Source organism: Vidua macroura, chromosome 18 (genome assembly GCF_024509145.1).
Source record: "Vidua macroura isolate BioBank_ID:100142 chromosome 18, ASM2450914v1, whole genome shotgun sequence".
NCBI lineage: Eukaryota > Metazoa > Chordata > Aves > Passeriformes > Viduidae > Vidua > Vidua macroura.
Window position 1 is genome coordinate 5,373,306 of NC_071588.1, and position 19,440 is coordinate 5,392,745.

At 52.0% G+C, this 19,440-nt stretch overlaps 2 protein-coding genes across 3 annotated transcripts in view; one reads left to right on the top strand and one right to left on the bottom strand.

The window, feature by feature from the left end:
- MN1 (MN1 proto-oncogene, transcriptional regulator) overlaps window positions 1–16,181 on the bottom strand; it is an 82,554-nt gene extending 66,373 nt beyond the window's left edge. For both annotated transcript variants that reach the window (XM_053993874.1, XM_053993873.1), the window contains exon 1: window positions 12,624–16,181. In XM_053993874.1, the coding sequence (XP_053849849.1) occupies window positions 12,624–16,056 (3,433 nt within the window). In that variant the 5' untranslated portion in view covers window positions 16,057–16,181. The remainder of the gene's footprint in view (window positions 1–12,623) is intronic.
- Window positions 16,182–16,485: 304 nt separating this feature from the next.
- Window positions 16,486–18,105, top strand: LOC128816493 (basic proline-rich protein-like). Its single transcript, XM_053994158.1, has 2 exons — window positions 16,486–16,956; window positions 17,287–18,105. The coding sequence occupies exons 1-2, from the start codon at window positions 16,486–16,488 to the stop codon at window positions 18,103–18,105; spliced, it is 1,290 nt and encodes a 429-aa protein (XP_053850133.1).
- Window positions 18,106–19,440: the final 1,335 nt, after the last annotated feature.

Sequence of the window (19,440 nt, forward strand, 5' to 3'; positions counted from 1 at the left end):
TGATTGGGAGACTATCGGAAGATGACTATAAATACCCCTTTCAAAAACAGAATTTGGATTAAGCTCACTGTTAGCTGGATGCAAGAGTCACTCAGACTGCCTCACACCTCTCCTGTATTTCACCTTTTAAGAGAAAACCCAAGCACAGTCCCCCTGAAGGGTAATTTGTCACAAAAATTATTCAAAAGCTGTGCAGCATCACTACCATCAAAATTCGTATTTTTAACATGGAGACTCCAACTTGTATCAATCCTGTCTCCATCACTATGAGCATTGCTTCTATGTGGGAACCATTTTATTAAAACTATGATAACACTAAACAATTTATTTAATAAAAGCATTTTCTCCACTGTAACTCAGCAGTGAAAAGCTGTTTAAAGCAGAGTCTATCAGCCCTACTTCTTCCACACACTTCTGTTCTCACCATTACATTAAAAACCTTCCACCAAAAGTGAAACCATTAAAAAGCATGAATATATGTTTTGGTTTTCTCTTAACTGGAACTGGCAAGTCTTTCTGGGGTCATCTCCACTTCAGTTTCACAGCTACCACAGAGGATTCCCCCTTCTTTCTTTCATTTGACATTTATGTATCTTCTGCAGAAAAGGAACATTTTGAAATTGATGTCTGCATGTTTTTGCTGATGTTCCAGGCCACACCATACTTGGGCTCGCCACCTGTGCCCCAGGTGTGCACCAATGAACCAACACAGGTTAAGGCCATGGTGGGCTCGGCCCTTCTCCCTTTTGGGGTATTTCTGGCAGAAACGCCCTGGTAAGTGCCATGTTCATGTCCCCACTGTGTGGTGGCCGCTGGCCAAGTAGTGGAGCTGTGAAAGCACAGCTGGCACGCACAGCACACACCACCACAGTGACAGCCCAAATCCAGCTGTGACAGCAGGGTAAGGAGCACACCCTGTGATGGGACAGAGTCAGACTGGGACATCCACCTTGGAACCCAAGATCTGTTTTCCACAGAGTGCCCAGACAGCCCATGGAACTCAATCCCATGATATTTTAAAGCAGGGAGCACTGCAGATAAAGACAGATCAATTTTGCCCTACATTTTTAAATGAAACTCTCCTGTTTTGGAAAGAATTTCATTAAGGTGAAAACGTAATACAGAACTACCCATTTAGGAAGAATGTGCTATTAATTCTGAGCAGTGTATGTGGAAGGGAAAATTGCATTTTTATCTAAATGGTTTTTTCAGCATAACCCATTTCCAGTATTCTTTTACAGCTCAGTAGTGGGAACTTTTCACATTTCTATTTGGGCCAGACCACTGTGGAAGGCAGGCTTCAGTAACGTGTCAAATACAACAAATAAAACGTATTCCAAGACGAGCTCCACAAACTGGAGAAAGGTCAGAAGAACACACCTTAGAGGATGGTTGGAAAATAAAAGGAAAAAACCTCTCTCTTAAGGATGTAAGCCAAATTTTTGAGGGGGAGAGGAAAAAGGATGTGGTTTAGGGTGTTTTTTTTCCCCCTAAGGGCCAAGAAGAGTTTCAGTCTTCCCTCTCTTATTCCTCACTTGAAGCAGAAACATCTCCTCTTTGATGCAGTTCCCAGTCCCAAATGCACACAAAGAGCAGAACGGGGCCATGTTATCACTCTGAAAAAATGGACATTCTGAGCTATAACATGCACTAGTATGTACAACCAAAACAAGTGTATGCTATGAAAGACTCATTTTATCAGTGTAAACAAATGCTCATTTCTCACTACAGTTTCATACCATTTGAAACTGAATATAATCCAAACAATAATTCCAAACAACCGATGCTGGGATCCAAGTTTCCCTGACATACTGCCATCACACAGCAAGAACAACGTCAAGTAAAAGCAAAAGCAGTTTCGGAACTGACTGCTTCGAGTTTTACCCCGTTTGCCTAGTCTAGTACAAAGAAAAGCAAACATAAAATTGAAAGTTTTTAAAATTCTTCATTTCATCATCAAGGATCTCATATTCAAGCAAACCCAAACCACAACAGCACAGTGGCCCTGTGTTTAACAAACAAAGCCACTGACTTTTCAAGCACTGCAGCAGGGCTCACTGAAGAAGCTGAAGCTCCGTGTTTTCTAAGCATTGTTCATTTGACATTTTTCACCTCTTTTATTTTTTTTTCCCTGCATTGGCTTTTATTAGCTTACTTCAGAAAATTAGTATAACAAAAATTTTATCTTTCAAAACAGACATTTAAAAGTGCAGCAGTTATGGAAATACAATTGGACAATGAACAGTTTTTATTCCCTCTACCTCGCCACACTCCGCACGGCAAAGCAGTAATTACAGGAATCTACTTCTGGTTTAAGCTCCAGAGTAAGCTCTTTCCAAATTTAAGGCCAGCAACCAACCCTTCATTATGCTTAATAGGTAGACATAAAACGTAATTGTATCACAATCTCCCAATGCACGTTCCCAGCTCTGAGGCTCACACGTGTCTGGCTCAAAAAAGAGATATTTTATCTGTTCTTTTTCCTTAAGAGAAACACTGCAGCACCATTGGCATCAGCCACTCGAGGAAAACTACACAAAACACTAGAGGATCTGGAAAATTATTTGGAGTAAGACTTTACTGTGTTGTTAAAACCTCACATTTCCGAAGTTGTTGTTTGTTGTTCTGCAGTACCAACAGGACCAGCAGGAGCCCTGGCAGAGTCACCTGTGGTCACCTGCCCCGGGCCCGGAGCACTTGGGAGCAGCAAATTCCCTTCTGCCTTTCCCATTCACACCTCAGCTAAAGTAACTAATATCATGACACAGAACATAAACTGGATTTATCTACAGGATACACCACTTTGTCACATAACATACAACATGACTTTGATGCACAGAGTTTAAAAGAAAGCTCACCCAAATCACCAGGGCTGCCCTTGAGCTTTCCCCAACACTGCCCTGTTCCCCTGCACATTTTCCAGCCATCATCCTCACACCCACCCGGCCAACAGCACAAAGAACTGGCAAATGATGGGATGAAACTTCAAAAATAATCCAGAATGAAGGAATGTTTTGCTATTCTCCCTTTTTTGTGATCTGCCTCTTTCAAAGTAGTTCATATGAGATTTGAATTGTACTTGGGACAGCCCTTGTTTTTCCTCTGCCTCCAGAACTATGGCATGGCAGGGAGAGCACAGGGAGCTGGGCTGCCTGTGGTTTCTCCCAGCACAAAAAAGAAAAGTATGTGCCTATATTTAGAGGTAGAGAAGGGAACTATAGCATCCAGGAAAAAAAGAAATAAATCTTACTGATTTAATCTTCAAAAAAGCATTTGTGTTTTTGGTTTGTTTAAATCAAAAATGTGCTGCAAGCATTTGACCCTATATCCAGCAACAATAAAATCTGTTCTCTCATAAAATACCAGCTGCTTTGCACTTTGAATAATAATACTATTTTTAAAGGGTTTCAGAATTATTGTCTCATAGACTGTGGTAGCTTTTATTACAATTACTGGGGAACTCCTTTTTTTCTTTTGTAGAATACAATCAATAGGCCCATTTATTATCTTCTTGCTTTTAAAACTGCATTTGGTCAGAAATTTTGGGTTACTTTTCAGACTAGGCAAAAAAAACATTTTTCTGCCTAATATTTGGCACCAATAAAAATTAAAACAATTGAGTCAGATCAAAAATATCAGTATTATTAGATGCAAACAGTTACCAGGCTGCCTGGCAGGTCTAAGAGACATCTTTTTTCTAATTATCAGCCCAATAGCACTCCAGGAATAAGTCACACCAGGTGGTTGTGGATCTACTGGGCAGTTCAGACCAGAGGTCTGGGTCCTCCTGTCCCATCACACAGGGGAGCAGGGAGGAGAAGCCTCCTTTGGTGATGCCTGCAACCCCAGGCATCTGAAGGAGGTGAAAACCTTGCACCAAACTACTTCTGCAACATTTAGGTCTCTTTTCCTCCTGCTAAGACTGACAAACCTATTTAGAAATTCACTCACACACAGATCAGAAGTGCCATAACTGGGGTTTGGGTTTATTTTTTCCACGAGAGGAGAAATGCTGCCCCGGAGAGGGCAGTACAGCCGCGCCATCCTCACCAAACAAGGAATCCACGCAGAAATGAGATCACTAGGTGGGATGAGATGCTCCCAGCCCTTTATTCCCTGCTCACACACGCTTCCCAACCCAGCAGCATTCAGACTTTGCTGGGTGCCCAAGTGCCCTCCAGTTCCACTGTGCACCTCACCAGCACCCTCTGCCCAAGCCCTGGTGGCACCGCCCTGTGTTCCGGCGGTGAACCGGCCCAACAACACCTCTTTTATCTCATTTGGACACTAAATCTTTAGCAGTGGGAACATCTCCCAGGTTTCTAAAGCACTGTGGCCATTTACGGTGCAATAAATATGATCTTAAATAAAAATAATCCTAAAGTGGGACCTGAATATGGACTCTGGTGCGCTCTAAATCACACGCAGACCCCAATCTCCGTAAGGACGACGGCGCTGCCTGGACTGACCGAGGAGCAGGAGCTCTGTGCAGACATTCCCTCCCTGCCCTTCCCACCCGCAGCCTCACCTCCAGCAGTGCAGGGGAGGGAAGGCTCAGCCCTGTTCCCCAGGGAGCAGCACTGCTTGCAATGATGCGCAGCTGTGCCTCAGACCCACAGCATCCTCTGCCTCTTCTCACTGCTCTCACCTGAGACCAAAAGGCTTTTAAATGCCATTATGGAGGAATATTATACCCATCCACCCACCCCTCCCTCCAAAAAAAAAAAAAAAAAAAATTTAGTGGAAGATTTTTCTAGGAAAGAGATCCTAAAATTCTGACCAGATAATAACCCCAGCCCAACCTCCATTTCCTATGTTAATAGATCAATTTACATCTTTCTAGCAAAATGGTTTCAGGCTACATTATAAAAAAGAAAAAAAGTCATGCCTTTCTTCTGAAACTGCATTTTGGGAGAGGATTAAGGAGGAAGGAAGGATATGACTCTTTCCAGGGCTTTGTAATGTATTTGCTTCGCACAGCAAATTAATATGCTCAATTTTAACTCAGGAGTACATTCTTAATTAGGGTATGAAATGTTTTAAAATTTTCTTCACTTTACAAATGGCTGCTTTTTCAATTAACTGTGCTTCCTCAGCCTCAGGATGATCTTTCTATTAGCAACAGAATGCTTTCGAGTATTTTGTGAATATTAATTCACAAAATGAATTAAATGCAGACGTAACTCTGGAAACATATATTTTACCACAAAAAAACCTGCTGTCTTCCAAATACTGACCGATCACAGGCTTTTCTGGGATCAAGGGGATCAAGTCCTAAAGGCCCAGCAGTCAGAACTGAAGGTAGGAGAATTAAAAGGAAAAAAACCAAAGGTCTTCGTTTTGTATTTTAAATGTGCCAAACACAGAAGGGGATAAAAAAAAGATAAATATTCCAAAGTTCACAAAAAGTGGCTGCGGGAGTAGGACTGTGGCACATCTTTCCCATCACTCACAGTCAGAGCTAGCAGAGCCCTTCGAGCTCCCACACGTGTTGTCCATGTTTAAACTCAAATAAACTGTATTTATTTCGATGTAAAAATATCTATCAAAGCAGCACTTAAACGTAACCAGATTTTTGCTTACCAAACCAAAAAAAAGCTTTTTTTGACAAATGTTAAAAGCTAATAAAAAACGTAGACCGCCCAGCGTCATGCTCGGTGGTGTTACGTTAGAACACTGAGCAGACACAAACAGATTTGCTGGAATTGAAAACAAACAGACACGAAGTGCCCTGCTGCAGGGTCTGGGCAGCACCTCAGCCTGCAGCCGAGACTCGGCTCCTGCTCGGGAGCTGCCCGTGACGGATGCGCACGTGCGTCCCAGGGAGCGGCACCGTCAGCGGTGCCAGAGCAGCTCCTGCCCAAACGGGCAAGGCAAAACTTGGGAAAACGTCACTTCCAAATGGATCAGACCCAGTCCTACAGAGAGGGATGTGCCCTATGTGTGAGTCAGGCATCTCAAAAGGGCACAAGCACAGAACAAAAATACTCCTATGACAATGCCTGTGCTGCTACAAAAAATAACCCAAGTACAGGAAAGAAACACAGAACAGTGGTGACCATGTATTTTTGCATTAGTGTGGATAAAAAGTGCAACACTAAGAAAGGCACATTTCTAGATCATCGAGTCTTAAAACTTATTACATCAACCAAGGAAAATGCATTCACCCCATCCAGATGCTTTTGTCATTTGCCAGGAGATGAGCAGAACATGAAGCCTTAGAGGAGAGGGCACTGGCAGGGAGAAGAGAAGAAGGGGTGCTGAAGAGGGGAACAGTAAAGCAGTATCAAGAAAGATGTTCTCTTTGAAGTATTAAGAAAGCCAGCTTGTAAAAATTAATGGATTAGACCTCCAGCTGTTCAATTCTCAGCTTTAAATTTAGAAGGCATTTGACTTTGGAACATTGGCACATAATCCATAAAATATATTTAAATTTGTAAAAAAAACCCCAAATCCTTTGTACTAAAAGGCTACTAATAACTCAGAATGTTTTAACTGCACCAACACAAAAGCATCTAGCAAAGGAAAAGCAGCAAACTACAAAGAATCACAGTATTTTTATATAAGCCAGTCATCTAATCACTGTGTGCAAACTGGGTCTATCTACAGAACAGCAAAAATTCAGAATCACATTTTAAAAACTGAGAGATCTAACCAAGACCAGGAAGGTGAGGGCAGATCTTGAATTTCCTGGGTGATTCCACAGCTTCACCTATTTAATTTCCAGAAGGTTCCCCATGTCCCTTACCCAAGATCTGGTGCACAGCCAGCCATGTTCTGAACAGCCCTCACTAACAGAGGCTCTCATTTAAAACTGCCTCTCAAAAAACAAAACTATTTCAATATGTAAAAATAAACAACACACCAATCTTAAACGTGTCTTACAAACCTTAGTCATGTGTTTACAGGTGCAAACATGGTTCTTTTCAAGGGTGTAGATTTTTCAATGGAATAGCCGGGCAGGGAGGCGGATGCCGGCCGGAGCCGCGGCGCGATGGCGAGGTGGCTACCAGCGCCCTACGCCCACCGCCCGCGCTGCCTGCATCCAACACGCTCCAGTCCAAAACATGCACCAGAACAATCTGTTCTGTTCTAGACATAAAACAGGGAATGGTCCTCTGCCTACAATTTGACAGGTCTCTTTCAATATTCTCAATGTGCTTGAGAAATTATGTCTTTAAACGGCTTCTGATATTTCGGTAAATTTAGCGTTAACAAAGCATACATGTTAGGCCACCTGAAGATTCATTTTAGAACTGGCTGTGCACTTTCTGAGGAGACTCTCCTCACACTCAGATTTAACAGAAATACACAAGAAACCACTGACTGAAAATGTACAGTAATTTGTCTAGTACTAAAATTTTATATGGCCACATAAAGGCATTTTACTGTACCAAAACCTTTCCCTGGTATAGAATACTACCGAGGCTGGGAGTCAGCTGGTTCAAATAAAAGCAGCCTATTTAGTTTCAGGTTAGACTTTTGTTTGATGCCTTAGTCTTTGTTCTACACAAGTAACAACAAAATGTATCTATAGACATTGCTAATTAATAACGGTTTTTATCAAAATATTATTTGCGGTTTTATGGTCGAGCATTCCACTAGGTGATTGGTAAAAAAAACCAGGCATTGTACCTTAAAAAGTAAGAGGAGACACGGTGTAATACATCACAGATCAAAATAAATCTATGCTGTCATCCAAGCTCATATATAAATACTAAGTCTAATTCATTTCCTTTTACATCATACATAAAGATCTGAAGCACATTCACACACCAATTTCAAGAAACATCTCCCTCGAAGTCTGTCTCACGCAGATCCTCACACCAAGTGTGTGCAAAACAACCCCATTAAAACTCGCCTTGCAACTGAGTGGGCCATCAGAAAATAACACTTTGGGGCAAGGAAGCACCAGGATGCAAACCAGATAGATAATCTGCATTAATTCAAACACAGCTAGATTGTCCACTGAAAGGAAAACAAGTAAATCTAGAGATCAAAAATTAATAGCCAGACAGACAGTGGATGCAAAGGCAAACAGTGGCCATAGTTGTTACTAAAATGCCAATAAATGTACACACTTCCTGCACTAAATATTTTACTGCATCACAGCAAGAGGAAATACTACTGAAAATTCTGTCCCTTGCTTTTTCTAATATATGCCATAAAGGTCCACAAGCACACTGCTACAGAATGTTTATAAAACAAAGGAAAATATTTCTAAACAGGACCATTTTCTAGTAGAAAGTATTAAAAATTATAGTCAGTCAAGGTAAACAATAGAGAATTTCTATCATTTACATGAGGTCAAGCAGGGGCAACCCTTCCAATTATTTTTTTTTAACAGGTTAGAAAAGTTTAAAGCATCATATTAAATCCAAATCTAATGCACACCAAACTCTCTCCCAGGATAAGCAGCGGGAGCGTTCTTCCCTCATCACTCTGATTGCTAATCCAGATGATTTAATAAAGATGTAGATTTGATATATGTGGAGTTTGTTGTGCAACTTCAAGACAAAGGCAATAGCTTCTTTTTTCACTAAATCGTTAAAATTGTGTAAGTTTCAGCAGCCCAGTGAGACAAAGCAGCATCGGGAATCACAGCCCCCTCGCTGGAAAAGGCGCTGAGCTTTGCTGCTGAACTCGCTTCCACAGCGCTCACTACAACACAGCCGCTCACAGCACATCGCTTGCAGTGAGGGTTCAGTGCCTGAAAAACCTCACCAGAGGTCTGACAAACTCAGTCCCGGTAAACAAACACAGTCCCTTGGTAAAGCCTCTAAAAGAACTAAGCAGTATTTAAAATAAAGCAGGCAGCAGAACGCACTGGAAAGGGAAAGAAAACAAAGGCTCCCGGCCGCATCTGGACCAAATTTGACCTTTGTTAATGTATTTCTAGTAATTCACAGATGTTACACCCTGCTCCAGCAAGAGGGTTGGCCTGTGGGCTCATTCCAGTGACAGGTTCGGTGTAACAATGAAATATTCACAAAAACTCACACATGAAGGCTAAGGGTGCCGTGTGGCACGTGCCCGTCAGCCCGGACTGACGAGCCCAACAGCCACTGAGCAGAAAAATATACTCCCATCCTTTCCAACCAACACCTGCACAGCTCTAGGTACATACTGATGTCTTCACCTGACATGGGACTTACAAAATTTCAATTGAAAACTAAAAACCAAAACCCCACCAGCACTTAATTAGTGGGTTTCTAAAGAGTACTAATATACATTTCACTGAAGAGGAAAATGTTCTGGTTCAGTCAAACCAGGAAAAGCAAAACCTCATTAAACTGGCCCCAGAATTTTAAATGAATTTGATCTGGTTATTCTTTGTCAGCTAGAGCTGTGGTGTTGGAAGTCAAGACAACCCCTCTAGACTCAGTGTTATTTATCTCTCACTCCCAGTTCAAGCTGCTAGGCAGAGGAAAACACGACATTCTAGAAAGCATTTTCAGGGGAAAAAAACCCAAAACCTACCAGCTACTTCACATAAAACATGTTGGTACAAGAAATGATGCATCAGAGAAAACTCCTTACAGAAAAGACATTTCAGGGCAGAGCCACGTCCAGGCAGCATTACTAATATTACATTCCGAAATGGAACGTGAACGCACGCACAGAGCTCGCGGCAGGCCAGCGCCGAGGTGTCACACCTCGCAGGGGCACCAGCAGCACCGGTGTCTGCTCTCAGCAACCTCCAGACCCACAGCTCACACAACTGCCAGAGATCCCCAAATCATTTTAATGCCGTTATGGGAAAAAAGGTGAGCTCCAAGGTATCTGAGCAGCCATTAAAACAACTCAAGTCGTTTCCCCCATAATCTGCGCACTAACAGAGTATTTGAGAAGTTCCTGATCCTGCTGTGTTTTGGGGAGCCTGCTCTTTCCTTCACGGCCAGCACTGAAGTCAGACCCTTCAGTCCTGGCACTGGCTGAGAGTGGCAGGCAGTGGACAAATTGCCCAGCACTGCACCAAGGCGAAGCTGCCCCCCAGCACCCACCGCCCCTTCCTCCACCCCCCCGGCACCTGAGGAGCCGCCGGTGCCAATTGCAGCAGTGCCACAATGGGAATAAATCCCCGACCGCTCTCACAGCAGGTGTAAACCAGAAGCCCCAAACAAGCCTCCACTGGGGAGGACCCCGGGTCTAATGCTGCTCTCACTAACGCTGCCCAGCCCCAAAACGGTGCCCACCTTCCAGCACGGAACGCCGAGGAAGTGCCTGAATTCGGAGGAGCGCTGTCTGGAGCCTGCGCATCCACCCGGACACTGGGTTTCTGCTGGAACAAACACCACAGTGCAAATCCCAGCCGACTGAGAAGGTTTAAAATCTCAGCCCACGTCTAAAGAAAGCCTTTTCTTAAACACAGTTTCACACACTCAGGGGTATGGCAATGTTAAGTTTAATTATTTCTACTGACCGAGGTGAACAGCCTGTTTTGTCTCACCCATTGTATCTTTATATCTCTAACAACAGTTAAAGTAAATTCTCTGTGAGTATAAATTTCCTCATCCGAGGAACCAGCCCATTCAAATCCCTCAAGTGACTAAAGCATGAACCAACCCGAGCGCCTCTGCATTGTTGTGGAACTGGTTTGCTATTTTATGTTAAGCCTCTGAAATACTAAAACATATCCTTATATAGGAACACTGATTAAATGGTTTTCCTTCCAAGTGATGAACTGTTTTAACACCAACATTGTGGTTATCGCGACCAGAAAGCAATTACTTCTTTCACTAGCTGTTACTAAGAATAGCTGTGATCAAAGTGACTGGAGGAGTGCTGTTAAAAGACGCTGCAGAAGCATCGCTCCATATGACACACACAAAATATAGATCATTTTAAACCAAATTACACTTTTAATAAATGTGCTGTTCAGAATTAAATCACTGCTCAGGATTTCTTTTAAATCACTTCTCAGGGTTTCTTTTTTCACCCAGGAAGTCAAGATCTGTAGAAGTTATTCTTTCAAAATCTATTTCTAAACACAGCACGGTGTGAGATCTGCGTATCTGTGTGTGTGTGTGAAAGTGCACACGTAACGGGGGTGCGTGTGGTGTGAGAGAACGTATGTATGTGCTTGAGCCTGCCAAGGCAGAAGTAACAGGAACTGTGATTTGTGCTAACTAGCTATTGATCCAGTCAGATCTAGATGTTGTGTACAAGAAACAATAAAAGAGAAGGGGCCAGGAAGGATGCTGTGTGCAACTCCATTTAAAAATGGAAAAGAAGGGCCCCAAACAAACCAATTTATGTCCTTGCCTGGGTGAAGCATGGAGAATGCTGATGGGCTTCCTCGGGTCTGCCGTGCATGCTAAACACTCTGCTCGAAATGAGAGTCTCCTGCGCTGGGCATTAAACATGAACAAAGAGACAAACCGTGGGGGCTAGGATTCACGCTTCAGAAAGCCAAAGCTGCAAAGCCAACCAGAACCAGGTTAGGAAACAGACCAGTTTCCTAACCAGCTTCCTTCTAATTTCACCAACAACTTTCTTAGCAAAATTACTAAACATAGATGGCTGTAAAAAGTCAGTCTCTACTACCAGAGATAATGAAAACAATTTCAAACTACACTGTAGTATCAAAATATCACCTTTCCTAGGCACAAATAATGAGTTTATATTGTGTAAACTGCACACATGTATTTCTAGCACACCAAAACCAACCTGCCTGCCCTCAGATAGCAGGTACAGCATGTGCACCCATTGTAACAATCTCACATACAGCTAGGCAGGTTGCAAAATAGGGATTTGATAAGATAAAATAGAAACCAATTGAATCTATAATCATCCTTATCTTAAACAGCTTTTATAATAGAGGGTTTTCCATTTAAATATTTTTTTCTAAGCCTGGGGAATTATGATGCCCTCTGGACACAAGGAAGGATCAAAAATGACAACTAATGTCAAAATTAAACATCTGTCAACTAAGCAAGTTTTACACTAACAGACCCAGAGCCTTATTTTAAACTGCCCTTCAGTTAAATCAAAAATAATTTGTTACAAGCCGTTCAGTTCAGTATCACACTGTTGTGGGCTCCAAATGCAAGGAGGGGGCACCTGGACCTGAAGGAGGAGAACTACCACCAGATTCATGTGGATAGGGAAAACCTCAGTCATAGTTTTGGGAAAGTGGCTGGAAGGCTCAGCTGGCACCAGGCTCTGTGGGAGCCCCCTCCTCAGCACCCCATGCCTAGTAAGACCCTGCAGGAGCCCCCTCCTCAGAACCTCAGGCTGCAGTTCCCTTCTGCAGCATCCCAGGCCCTGGAGCACAGGTGAGGCTCACTGGGAGCCCCTCTGCTCAGCACTCCCACCTGCCCATTCTTTAGGAGGCATGATGGGGACAGGGCTGGCAGCAGAGATGCCATGGGGCAGTTGTCACCCGGGCCAGTCAGGCAGCAGACACTTTGTCCCTGACACTGCCCACCTCCCATTAGAGCCACCCAGCATCCCAGCATCCCGCAGCCCCAGCCCAAACTGCTAAAGTGCCTGGCACTCACCAGGGGTGGAGCCAGTGTGTGCCCAGAGTACCAGAGCTGCAGCCTCACCATGTCCTCTTCCCTGAGCAGCCCACAACCACCCCTACCCCTGTGCCAGCACCCCTGTGGGACAACTGATACCTTCTTTGCTGGGGTTCGGGGGCTTGGGCTTCTCCCAGGGCGCCATGGGCTTGTCCTCCTCCTGCCCCTCCATCAGGGCCTTCTCTCCAGGCAGGTACCAGGTGGAGTTGTGCTCTGCCATCAGGGAGTCCAGGTCGATGGTGCTCATGGTGCCCTTGACACCCTCCGAGCAGCAGCTGCCCAGGTCGCTGTCCCCATTCTGCCCCGCACACTCCCCCTTCTTGCTCTTCAACCCCAAGGGCTGGTCTTCCGAGATGCTGAACTGCTGCCGCTGGAGCTGGATCTGTGCCTGCAGGATCTCCAGGGGGTGGATCTCATCCTGGGCCGAGGTGCTTGTGGGGGTCCGCACCTGCTCCATGCTTGGCGTGCCAGGGTGAGCGCCCGCCGTGGTGCTGAGCCCATAGCTGTCGGGGGTCGAGGTAGATGTACTGAGAAGGCCAAGGGCCAGGGGCTTCTGTCCGTTGAGAAGTGCGTGCTCCCCACGGGGCAGCTTGGGCGAACCACCCAGCAGCGGGCTACGGGTGGGCTTGGAGGTGGCATTGTCGGAGCTGGAGGACACCTCGTCCTCGTTGCCATAGCTGGTGCTGACCTCGTCGGGAAAGTCCACGTGCGGGGAGCTGCCGTCTGACTTGGTCACGCTCTGGATGCCGCTGTCCAGGGAGGACATCAGGTCGGGCTGCTCCGCCAGCAACAGTTCACTGCCCTTGCCCCAGGATGGTGAGGTCAGGGGCTTGTCATGAGGGGTGCCTCCACCGCGCTCAGCGCCCGCAGCCCCCGGCGGGGCCCCCGCCGCCACCGGCACTGCCGGCTGCCCTGGGCTGACACCGGCTCCCCCGCCCTCGGCAGCTGAGAACTTCTCAAAAAACGTGCCGGGGCTGACGTGCCCACTGTCCCGTTTCCGGCGACCCCGACCCCGCCCGCCACCCGCCTTCCCCTCGCCACTGGCCACCGGCTCCAGCGCGTAGCCGGGTGAGAGGCTGCTCTCCGCAGGCAGCAGCGGGGCAGTGCCCGCTGCTTTGCCCGTGCCACCCCCACCTACTGGTGGCCCGGCTGGGAAGTAGTCCGGGGCAGCAGGTGGCGGGTCAGGCTCGGCCTGGCTGAGCTTGCGCTTGGCCTCGGCCGGGCTCTTCTTGTTGAAGGTGACGTTGAGGTTGGGAGCGCCCAGGCTCGCGATCATGTTTTGGCAGGCAGTGGAGAGGGCGGCCAGGCAGCTCTGCCCGAAGACATTGTCCTTGCTGGCCGCCTTGCTGAAGGAGCCCAGCGAGAGGGCACCCAGCTTGCTGGCAGCGGGCCGTGGTGGGGGTGGCGGGGGAAACTCGGGCGGGGGCGGTGGGTAGGCACCTGGCGAGGCGCTGAGGGCAGGTGCAGCCCCGTGGGCCGCCGGCTGCCGCGCTGCCGCCCCAAAGGGGAAGCCAGGCTGAGCGGCAAAGTCGGCGGGGCCACGGCGCTCAGCGGGGGCACTGGGCAGTGCCACACCGCTGCCTGGTGACTGCAGCTGCGAGAGGCCACCCATTGTGGGCGTGAAGGGCGGATGGACGCCGGGCGACGGCAGGGCCTGCGCTGGCCCCTCGCCTGCCATCCGCAAGGGCTCCTGCAGCCCCAGCCCACCGGCACCCGGCCGGAAGAGCACGGCAGGGCCACCCGGCTGCAGGCCCAGCTCGTGGGGGGCTGCCTCGGCTGGTAGCCCTGGCGCTGCCAAGCGCCTCGGCAGCAGCTCCCCAGGCGGCGGTGGCCCTGCGAACCAGGCGCTGTCGGGGGCCAGGTGCGGCGCCGGCGCATCGAAGCTGCGGCCGCCACCAGCCTCCCGCTCGAAGGCTGGCGGGGGCAGGCTGCCGGGTGCGCCCACCTCACCATGGTGCCCCAGCTGCTGCAGACTGGGCGGCCGCAGGCGCTGCTGGCTTCGCGAGGCCATCTGCTTCATCACCAGGGCCGCGTTCTGGCGCTGCGCCAGTGCCGGGTGCTCAGGGCCGCCGTGTGGCAATGGGCCCCCAAAGGCCTCAGGTGCCGGCGGGGTGAACTCGCCCGGCAGGCCAGGGTAGGCCGTCGGGGAAAGGTGACTCTCCATGGCCGGGCCGTGCATGCCGCCGCCCCAGGAGGCACAGCGCTCGACGCCAGGAGTGTTGGGGAAGTCAAACCGCGGCCTCTTGGCGACGCTCACGTAGGGGGCATCGAAGTGCTGCAGTCTTTGATTTGGTGGCTGTTGCGGAGGAGGGTGCTGCATATTAAACACGGGGTCGGTGTAGGGATGCATATTCCTGTTCTCCAGTCTGTGAATAGGGTATTCAAACTGTGCATGCTGGTTCTGCATTATGGGCCCATTGTCCTGCAGGTTGGAGTTGGGAGCGTTGGCTTCTGTTTGCTGTTGCCTAGGGATGGCTGGCGGGCAGGAGTTCTGTCTGGCCAGCAAGCCCGGCGGCTGCTGCGGTGGTTGCGGTGGTGGTGGCGGCTGCTGCTGCTGCTGCATCAGCGGGTGCCTGGCGTTGGCCCCCGGCTCCAGACTGGCCGACATCTTCCGCGCCCCCCCGAAGCGCTCGAAGAAGACGCCGTGCTGCTGCGGCGGGTGCGCCTTGGCCACGGCCATGCCCGGCGCCCGGGGCAGGGCGGGCGCCCCCGCGAAGCTGCCGCCCGCCGGCACCTGCCGCCCGCCGCCGTAGTGCGGCAGCTGCCCCTCAGGCTCCGACGGGGAGAAGACGGGCAGCTCGAAGTGGCTGGCAGGGCCGTCGCCAGGGTAATTGTATTCCAGCGAGTCCACGCCGCCCTGCGCCGGCAGCCGCCGCGGCTCCAGGCCGTGGGGCTCGGAGGAGCCGGCCGCCGGCAGCCCGTGGAAGGAGGCAGCGCGGTTGGGGGACTGGTCGAGGGGCAGGCAGGGCGCCGGCACGGCGTGGCTGGCGGCGCCGGCGCCGTGGTGCTGGAAATCGGGCAGGGTCCCGGGGCGCTGCTGCCCGAAGCCCTCGCCGCCCTGGCCCTCGGCCATGTGCTCGTAGCCGTCGGCGAACGCCGTCTGCCCGCCCAGCGCACCGCTGTAGCCCAGAAGGCGCCCGCCGTGCACGCAGGAGGCGCCGGGGTCGGGCCCGAAGCCGCCGCCGAAGTGCGGGGGGTGCTGGTGCGGGTGGGGGGCGCCGCCGGGGCCGCCGTGCGGCTGCTGTCCGCCGAAGAAGCCGTGCACAGGCGGCTGCATGCCGCCGCCGTGCAGCTCGGCGGGGCCGCGGCCCGGGAAGCCGTAGCCGTCCCCGGCCAGGCTCATGTTCATGCCCAAGAGGGGCGGCTCGCCCAGCGCTCCCAGGGCCGGGTCCGCCGGTGCTGGGCCGCCGCCGGGGAAGGCCGGCGCCTTGAAGTGCGCGCTCATGCTCAGTCCGGGCTGGCCGAAGCCCCGCTCCGCCTGCCCGCCGCTCCGGCCGCTGTTCTGCGGCTCGAACTGCTCCAGCCCGAACATCCTGCGCGGCTCCTCAGCAGGGCATGGCTGCTCCGCGCCGCTCCGCCGTCCCGCTGCCCGCCGCTCCCCGCTGCTCCGCTCCGCGCCACTCGGCCGCCCCCGCTCACATCCTGCCGCGCCGCCGGCACCGGCCGCTCGCCCGCGCTCACCCCGCCGCTCGCCGCTCACTGCCGCCCGAGAGCCGACGGGGCGGCGCGCCGCCGCTCACAGGCTCCGGCGCCCGGGAGCTGCGCGCCGCATCGCCGGCCGGCCGTGCGCTCCCGCGGCTCGCAGCGCTCCGGCGGCGGCGGGGCCGGGGCGCGGGGCCGGGCGGGCGCTGCGAGGGCTGCGCCGCGCTCCCCGCGCGCTGCCGCGCTCTCACCCAGCGCTGGCGGAGCAGCAACAAGTTTTGCATTTCAGCGATGAATTTCAGCCATCGGGGCTGCGCCAATGAGCGCCGCGGTCCGGGGCGGGGCTGCCGTTAAGGTGGCTCCGCCGCCGGCCCCGTGCCCCGCCCGCACCGCGCCCCGCACCGCCCCCCGTGCCCGGCGGCGCCGCTGCTCCCGCGGCGCACGGAGCGCGGGCGGACGGGGAGGTGCGCGGTACCTCGGGGTCCCGGAGCGGGGTCCTGAAACGGGGCGGGGGCCACCGGAGCTGGCACCAAGTGACGGGTGTGGGCAGCCACCGGCCGCACTGCCCGCCGGGGCGAAACCCGCCTGGCAGCCCCGAGCCCGGGGGAACAGGAGCGGCCCCGCCGGCCCGCCCCGAGCCGGGCACCGCACGGAGCCTCGCGGGGAGCGGGCGCTGCGGCAGCGGGGGGAGTCACTACCCCGTTCCCCCGGAGGGACAAACACCCACCAGGCCACGGGGCCCACAGATCGCCGGCGGGACACGGTGCTTCAGGTGCTCGCGGATGCACATGTCGATAGTTTAAAGAAATAGTAATGAATATTGCTCCCACCGAAAAAAAATGAGATCTATAAATAAGCGGCTGAGGACTGTTTGTATATGGCAGGAGAGTTTTAACGGGATTTTTTTCTGCAGGATCAGGATGCTGCGCTGTGATTAAATATTGATTTTGTGTAATTAGTTTTCATGTGAACTATCCTCCTTGCTGATGGCCTGGAGATTTCAGAACTGGCGAAGAAATGGAATTGGACGTGGAAATTATTACTTAGCGAAGTGACAAGGGGGGAAAGAGGGGGGCGCGGGGCTCGAGCTGCGGGGCGGGCACCGGGGTGGAAAACGCAGCACGCGCGGCGCGACCGCGGCACAAAGGAACGAAGGGGATGCCTCGCTCCTCGCTACGGGAACGGCGGCAACGGAGGGAGAAGCGAGGCCGCCGGCCCCTGCGCCGCGTCCCTGCACAGGGTCAGCGGTCCGGACCGACGGCTGCTCCGGCCGGGGCCCCGCAGCCCGGCTCCGCACCCGGCGCGGCTCCGGGTCAGCGGCGGCCCCGCGCCCGGGGCTCCCCCGGCGCCGCCGCCGTCGCGCCCCCTCTGCGCCTGCGTGCGCGCCGTCGGAGCGGCTCTTCCGAACGGGCACAGCGCCCCCTGGCGCCCGCCCGGCCCCCGCCGCACCCCCGCCGGGCGGCGAGGCCCCGCTCTGTGCCCCGGTTCGAGCCTGCGCCCCCCCTCCGCCCCGGCGGCGGAGAGCCCCCCCTCCGGCCCAGGGTCCGTGCCCCCGTTCCGCCCCGGCGGCGGAGAGCCCCCGCTCCGGCCCAGGGTCCGCGCTCCCCCTCCGCCCCGGCGGCGGTCGGAGAGCCCCCGCTCCGGCCCAGGGTCCGTGCCCCCGTTCCGGCGCGGCGGCAGACAGTCGGGCCGGACGGGGCGGGCCGGGACCCGCGAGCATTCCTCGGCGCGGAAGGGCAGGGTCGGGTGCGGGGGATGTCGGGCGGGCTCGCCGAGAGCGGCCGCCCGGATTCGTCTTGGGGCACCGGCGCCGCCGCCCCTCCCTTCCTCGGCCCGTCCTGCGGCTTCTCCGGGGGCCCTGGGCGGGCAGCCCACCGCCCCGGGATGCCGCCGCTCCTTCCCCAGCCTCTGCTCGCCATGGGCACAGAACGGCCCTTAGGCCAGCGGCGTCCCCGGGGCTGCAGCCCGCACCTCGAGTCCGTGCGCTGCACCGAGCCCCGCTCCCTCCGGAGCCGCCGCAGTCTCGCTGGACGGGGAATCTCATCTCCCATGGCTTGGCCCAGCTCGCCCAGCACCACTCCTTCTGCGGACTTTGGTGGGAGCCACATGGTATCTGTAGCTGGACAACGGCAAACGTGGAAATAATCTCATCCTAAGTATTCTGACAGTAAAAACAGTGAGCTGCTCGGAATGGCAAGGTCTGATACCAGCTGCGAGGTTCTGCTGGCCCGCGGTGTGCGTGTGGGAAGGTGGCTCAGCCTGTTTCTAACCCGAGATGTGCTCTGGGGCTGCCAAGCTGCCCCACAGCTCCTGGTGTGCAGCGCGGGGCTGGGAGCGCTGGTGGGAGCGTGGCCCTGGGCTGTGGCCAGCACTGTCAGGTCACCTGTGTCACAAAGGGTCGCAGTCCCCAGCAAAGGAGAAGGAAGCCTCACTCAATCAGACCAAGCAGTGAAAAGTGTATTTTATAAAACATATTTTTACTTTCATTCTTGGGGTTTTGGTCACCTTGGGGGAAGCAAGGAAAGGCATTATTTAAATAGTTGTAGCTGCTGGGGATTATTTTCTAAATTAACAATAGTAATTGTGCCTGCCAAATCCAAAGTTGAGGGGATTCATTTATTTCAACTCTCCAGACAATAGCACAATTTTGGGTTTCATATTGCAAGCTCTGAAAACCAAATAGTGGGACTGATGTTTAAAAAAATAATTCAAACAACATCAATTCATCAGACTTAAATCCAGCTCTTTCCACTGTGGCAGTTTAACTTGCACTTAGAAAAGTTGCTGCTCAGCAAAAAAAAAAGAAAAAAAATTCCTTTTTAACAAAATGAATGCATCATACATAAAACATCACGGACCATACAATTAGTAAGCAAATGTAAGAGTTCAGCTCAGTTCATAATTATTCAGCAAACCTATTCAGAATGATTTTTTCTCCCTCCAGCAATCTACTGTGTGGGCTCATTACCACTGAAAATCTAACGAAGAAACCACCACAGAAACTGCACAAAATAAGCCCATATGCTCAAGACACTTTAGCTCAGCCAGCCCTTAGCAAGAGCCTCTTAAACCCTGACATGGAGGGAACCCAAGCTCACTTCTCTGCGGTGTTTGCACTCGCAGCTCTCTCTGTCTTTAGTGCAGCTTCAGGTACTTCATTTGTAGCCACTCCCTTGTCCTCCGTGGTGCCACCAACGCCTGCTCCGTGTCACACAGCCCGGTGATGGGCTCTGTCCCTGGAGCTGAGGCTCCCAACAGCCACTTCACAAAGGAG